Below are 6,236 nucleotides of genomic sequence, written 5' to 3'. Positions count from 1 at the left end.
ACCTTAAATGTCTTAATATAAATACCTAATCCAGCGACAACAAATCTATATGGCATGGATAAAATCTGAATTTGAATTTTTTAAATTTTGAATTTTTATTTTAGAAGATAAAATGTGAGTTTTTTATTTTAAATAATTTTTTTTATATTTTTTCTTATTTTATTTATAAAATAAATAATAAAAAATTATATTTTATCTTTAAAATAAAATTTAAAATTTAAAAGATCAAAATCTAAAAAATAATTTTTTAATAGAATATTATGGATATATTTAATGCTTTGTAATAGCATATTATTTATAATCATATTGGGTATATATATATGAAAAAATTAACCACTAAATTAATTATTAATATAAAATATATATTAAAAAATAAAAATTTTTGTATATAATTATTTTTATATTAATTTAATAGTTAAAATTTTTAAATAAATATTTAATTAAATTATTATCTAATAAATTTTAATTATTAATTTTATATAAAAATAATTATATTTAAGTTTTATTATATTAAAATATAAAATATATATTAAAAAATATGTAAAATAATTTATATATATACACAAATTTATGAAAATAATTTAGTATTTGATTGATTAATTCAAGAAACTAAACGATTAGGCAAAAACACCATCTTTATTGATCACTGTTTCCTCTAGAAACCGAAGAAGGATACCAACTTGCACCATCAATTTTTTCTTTTTCCCTCTTCGCAATTCACACACAACACAACACACCAATCAAACAACAAAAATCCAAGCTTTCTGTCAAATTCCCCATATCCCTCTCTTACCAACACGACCCCATTAAATTCCAAAACCTAGTTAACTTCTCAGTACCCTGCAATTTTGCAACTTGCGATTTGTCTATTTTCCCCTTCTCTCAAATTGACTTTTCTCCAATTTCAGTTGATTGAGGACGCCCCACCTGAAAAAGATGCCAACTTGCATAGTTTTCATCATGTAACTTGTGCAATCACCTTCAGCAACATCATTGGGTGCTGTCTTTTTGCGCCTTTTTCCCCCTTACAGATATCTTAAGTTTCAGACAGTTAGATCCTATGTCAGGTAATCGACCTTCTTCTCTTACCCTTTATCAAATTTGTGCCTTGATTGTTTTTCTCATGTGAGTCTTTGATCTTTACCTAATGTTGCAAATAGATAGGGTTGATCATGATTTTGCATATTGAAACAAGTGGAAATTTTGAAAGGAATTTGTTTTGGACTAATTTGAATATACAGCATCAATGTCTGTACTTTCTTTCTTATGTGTACATAATGGGGTGTTTCTTGTCATTAATGATTGTTGTATTTGTTTAATGATATATAAGGATTTGTTTCTGAAAAGAAGACTCTAGACTCTAGTATATGATTTGGATTTTAGAGTGAGTTATAGAGTTAATAGTTAAGTGATTAATGATTTTAAATTTTTAATTAAGAACTGTTTGTGATAACAGGTTGTGAGTTGAAAGTGTGTTGAATGGGTTTTCAGACTATGGGTTCTCAGAGTAATGGGCAACAGTCTCATTTACAGTTACAGCCACCACAGTTATCTAGGCAAGGTTCATGGTATAGTCTCACACTTGATGAGGTTAATAATCAGCTAGGAGACTTGGGGAAGCCGATGGGGAGCATGAACCTTGACGAGCTTCTCCAAAATGTATGGACTGCCGAGGCGAGTAAAGTTGTTGGGGTACAAAATGAGCAGATGTCATCGTCGTCTTCCCTTCAACGCCAGGCCAGTCTGACACTGGCCCGTGCGTTGAGCGGGAAGACGGTTGATGATGTTTGGAAAGAAATCCAACAGGGGCAGAAAAAACGATTTGGAGACAATGTTAAAATTGAAGGTGGAGAAATGACTTTTGGTGAAACAACATTAGAGGACTTTCTGGTACAAGCTGGTCTCTTTGCTGAAGCTTCTGTGAGTCCGAATGTGGGGTTGAACAGAATGGATTCTGCCACCACGCAAAGTTTCCAACAAAAATCAGGCGTGTCGCCCTCCGCTTCGGTTAGCAGTTTGTCGGACACAAAACCGGGTCGCAAAAGGGATGCTCCAGATGCATATGAGAAAGCTTTAGAAAGGAGGCTGAGAAGGAAAATCAAGAATAGGGAATCTGCGGCACGCTCACGGGCAAGAAAACAGGTTTAACCTAATAATTTGTCCCCCCCCCCCCCCCCCCCCCCCCCCCCCCCCCCCCTCTCTCTCTCTCTCTCTCTGCTTAGCCTGATGATGGTGCAGGCATATCATAATGAATTGGTTAGCAAGGTTTCTCGACTAGAAGAAGAAAATGTAAAGCTCAAGAAAGAGAAGGTGCAGGATCTCTCATTCATATTTTGTTTTCCCCTCAATTATGTGTTGTTTTTATTGTGTCTATAATCAAGTATAGAGTCTCTCAAATTTTCTTTCCTTGAATATATTTGTCGTAAACTATGCATATTGAAACACAACTTAGTTTATCTGTCAACTATATTTTTTCTTTCCTTCTTAGAGAAATCCTTTCTTTTCTAGGCCTCGCAAATATTTATTCTAAACCAATGAGTACAAAGCTTAATTTATATGCACAAACAAATCCCCTTTCCTCACGTAATATAATGCATTCGACACATCTTTTTCTTTTTCCATAATGCTTTTTGTTAGAGACTTGGGTGTTATGGTGTATCCAAAGTCCCACATTAGGTAGTAGGGATATTTGATGTTGTATTTAAAGATAGTGGTTATTTCTTCTTAATAGCTAGCTTTTAAAGTGTGGTTCCTCACTTTCCTTAGATATTCAACACTTTTCTGCTATAATTGGATGACGTATCATTTTCATTGTTTATACATATTATGTGTTGGTAAGTGGTAACATTTTCTAATACTAGCATTTAATCCACCCAAGTCTTGCATTCTACAACGAACAAACATGATTGCATTTGTGTTTGCATGTTATAAATTCATGATTCGTATGCTGTGTGCACACCATTTATTTGTAGCCATCCTTATTCATTTGTATATTGTCGGCATCAATCCGGGTATTTTTGTCTCATCAAGCAGTGTTATTATCATTGTTTTATTTTCTTATGGAAATTACTTCTTAGTCCTAACTTATGGTTAAAGCGAGTGAGCTTTGCAAGCTAGTGAGGCCGGGATCCTGTTTTCTATGTAGGCTCTTGTATTTATTATTGCCATATGAGTGGATGTCATTTTAACTTGGAGGGTTTGCTTGGTAATTATTCATCCTCATGGTTAGATTTACATGTTCTATTGTTGAGGCTAACCGACAATGTTTTTTTAAGATAAAAATGATTTAACTCTAGGATTTTAGTTAATTAGCTTTGCCTCCATTCTTGTTAATGTTTTCTTGCTAGGTTTAGTTTCTTGGCTTCTTTACAATATCTTAATATTTTCTTGGATCATGGTAATCTCAGCATATTGTTTGGTACATCTATTGCTTGTGTTATCATAGATTTTATGGAAATTTTATCGTGTTTATGATGATTGAAGCATCATCTTAAGAGTCGTTTGAATGCAAGAAAACCAAGAGTCATAATTATCTTAGTATAACAAGAATATAGGAACTTTCTTAATTATTGCAAGGTGATTGATTGATTATACTAGAAACACATCATGGAACAACTGCAAATTCCTGATTCTATTCTGGACTCTCTTTTCTTTCCCCTTTCTGTTTAGGAATTCGAAGAGAAGCTACCATCCGAATCACCATCCGAACCAAAATATCAGCTTCGAAGAATAAGTTCTGCTTTTTTCTGACAATGTGACCTGCACTGAAGTATTTCTTTTTTGCTCCCCATGTTCTTGGTATTATTAAGCGGAACGCGTGGCGGATAAAGATTGCATCACTTCATTGTAGTGCTGAATGATGATGATTTGCTCCAGTAGCAGCAAATTTGTTCAATCTAATCTATTATCTTCTATATAGTTAAAATGACTAGAGGGTACATATTTGGCTATGGTTTCCTTTGATGAATCATAAGCTTAAGCTTTTTGCTTTGTTGAAAAACAAAAATACCTGAAGAAAAAAAAGGAAAAAAGAAGAAAAGATTTGAGTGTAGTGGTGGAAAATGTTGCCTCTTGTGTAATATTATCCCTTAAATCAGGGAATTATTGCATGGTCATCAAGTTCTTGAAAGAAAGAAAAAGGTAACCAAATATCTAGGTTCTTCTTATATTAGCATATTCTTAGTGCAGAATTGTAATAGACTTATAGTTAGTATGGTTTGGCAAAGTTTTAGGAGGAGAAATTATGGAGAATTGGTGTTATCTATAGAGGGATTCTCCAAGTAAATTAAACACCAAAAGGGAAAATTTTAGTTTATTATGATAAAATTATTCAAGTGAAGTTTGCTTGCTTGCTTGCTTCCCCTGTTTTCTTTCTTTCTTTTTTTAATTATATTTTTATTGCCTTAACTGTTTTGGATAAACAAAGAGATTTAACTTTATAGTTTATAGACAGTTGTGTAAGTGAGAAAGTTAAAGATAAGTTATCATTAAAGTAGAATCTATTACATATAGAATTTTTTTAATACTGGATTGTTATTTCTTTCTTTGTACATTTCTCCCTTATATTTTCCCTTTTTGCAATTGTCTAAATGCCACAAGATTTAAGTAAGATCTAAAAAGCAATATGAATAAATAAATAAATGAATTGAATGTAATAAAATGTTTGTTCTAGAAAAATCCTTAATTTAATATTTTAATTGATGTTTGAATGGTCAAAAGAAAATGATATAATAAAAAAAGTATTTTTGGTCAATGGAGAATAAAGTAATTATAAAATATGAATTACTAAACAATTTTTGGCTGGGCTTAAAATGAACAAAACTCATTACACAATTTGGGTTTTGGGCCAAACCATGAACAACCTGGATTCAGCCTCATTGCATGACATTAAAGTATTAAACCCTTCTACCCAAAAAAAAAAAATTTAAAGCCAGCCTATAGTCATGGATAAAATATAAAAATAAGGACTTGCACCGTAAATAAAATAATTTAATGGATTTTATAACCAAAAAAAAATTTAATGGATTTAGATCCATTCCCACCAGCAAATCCTTATTTAGAGTTCAGATTTAAAACCAATTAATTATTAATTTATTGAGTTAGAAAATATGGTGGACAAAAAAAAATATATATATCTATAGATTTAGACGGCTAATATGATTTCTTTATGATAAAATAATAATATAAATTCATGACAAATGTTGATGAATTTCTGGTAAAATAAGAAGTGCAGATTTAACCTTAGCAGATTATTCTTTAAAATTCTATTCATTTATATAAAATATAATAAAATAAATAATTTGGCTACTTAATAAATAGTAAAAAATATCTAAGGATAAATCTAAAATGAACCATTCAGAAAAGTATGGTTTTGACTTTCGATAGTACTGTGATATCTTGTATCATCAGTTATTATTAATAACAAATTAACAATCCTAGAAGCCATCCGTAAAATATCTCTACTCTCTTAAGAATTTCTAATATTTCAAATCAAACTAATCGAACAACACCGCCACTACCAATAATAATAATAATAATAATAATAATAATAATAATAAATTATTAAATAATTTGATCAATTTAATTAAATTATTTTTTAATTATTTTTAATTATTAATTTTATATAAAATAAATTATATATGAATTTTTGTTTATTATTTTTATATAATTTTAAAATTAGTTTATTTTTATTATTACGAAAATGTTTATAATACAACAATAACAACAAAAATTTATCCTATTAAATAAAATTAACTAAATAGATTAAACAATATCATTACGTATTATTATATTTTTAATAAAATTGTTTACATATAGATATCTTTTAATCATCTGTGAAAGATCCATGATAGTTGAGGGTAATTTAGCACATGATTTGAATTGGACAAGCATGGAGATCTTCTTTTTCTTTTTCTTTCTAAATAAATAAATAATAGAAAAGAATAGTACTGGTTTTAGGGTTGTGGTACTAGTATGACTGTATGAGGCAGATGAAATCATGAATGAAAATGAGAGAGAATGGGAATCTTAGATGCAAGTAATGTAATCTTATCCATATTGGAATGTTTCAACTTTCACGTGAGTGGTGCCAAATGGCAATCACAATTCATACCCACTTTAGGAAAAAAATTAAAATAAAAAACAATATATACATTTTATCAAATTAATTATATACAAATAATTGAGTGGTAATTAATTTTTGAATAATGTCTTAAATTAGTCCTAAGAAAATTTTA

General features: G+C 29.8%; 1 protein-coding gene across 2 annotated transcripts; it reads left to right on the top strand.

Moving 5' to 3' along the window:
* Nucleotides 1–645: 645 nt before the first annotated feature.
* Nucleotides 646–4,435, top strand: LOC130940215 (ABSCISIC ACID-INSENSITIVE 5-like protein 2). Of its 2 annotated transcripts, none has more exons than XM_057868291.1 (4): nt 646–1,067; nt 1,492–2,142; nt 2,239–2,310; nt 3,670–4,435. In XM_057868291.1, exons 2-4 carry the CDS (start codon nt 1,495–1,497, stop codon nt 3,748–3,750), a joined length of 801 nt encoding a protein of 266 aa, XP_057724274.1. In that variant the 5' UTR covers nt 646–1,067; nt 1,492–1,494; the 3' UTR covers nt 3,751–4,435. The 2 variants fall into 2 exon arrangements, with proteins under 2 accessions (XP_057724274.1, XP_057724272.1); XM_057868289.1 differs by having other exon boundaries at nt 649–1,067; nt 1,457–2,142; nt 3,670–4,425.
* The last annotated feature ends 1,801 nt before the right edge of the window (nt 4,436–6,236 follow it).

The sequence above is a fragment of the Arachis stenosperma genome, chromosome 7 (assembly GCF_014773155.1).
Source record: "Arachis stenosperma cultivar V10309 chromosome 7, arast.V10309.gnm1.PFL2, whole genome shotgun sequence".
Lineage (NCBI taxonomy): Eukaryota > Viridiplantae > Streptophyta > Magnoliopsida > Fabales > Fabaceae > Arachis > Arachis stenosperma.
This window is presented reverse-complemented; position numbering and strand designations above follow the sequence as displayed.

What these genes read in the sequence shown, in the direction of transcription:
- LOC130940215 (XM_057868289.1), top strand. Translation starts at nt 1,480, where the DNA reads ATGGGTTTTCAGACTATGGGTTCTCAGAGTAATGGGCAACAGTCTCAT. An exon ending in GCTCACGGGCAAGAAAACAG is followed by an intron (nt 2,143 to 2,238) that starts GTTTAACCTAAT and finishes ATGATGGTGCAG; the next exon opens with GCATATCATAATGAATTGGT. An exon ending in TAAAGCTCAAGAAAGAGAAG is followed by an intron (nt 2,311 to 3,669) that starts GTGCAGGATCTC and finishes CTTTCTGTTTAG; the next exon opens with GAATTCGAAGAGAAGCTACC.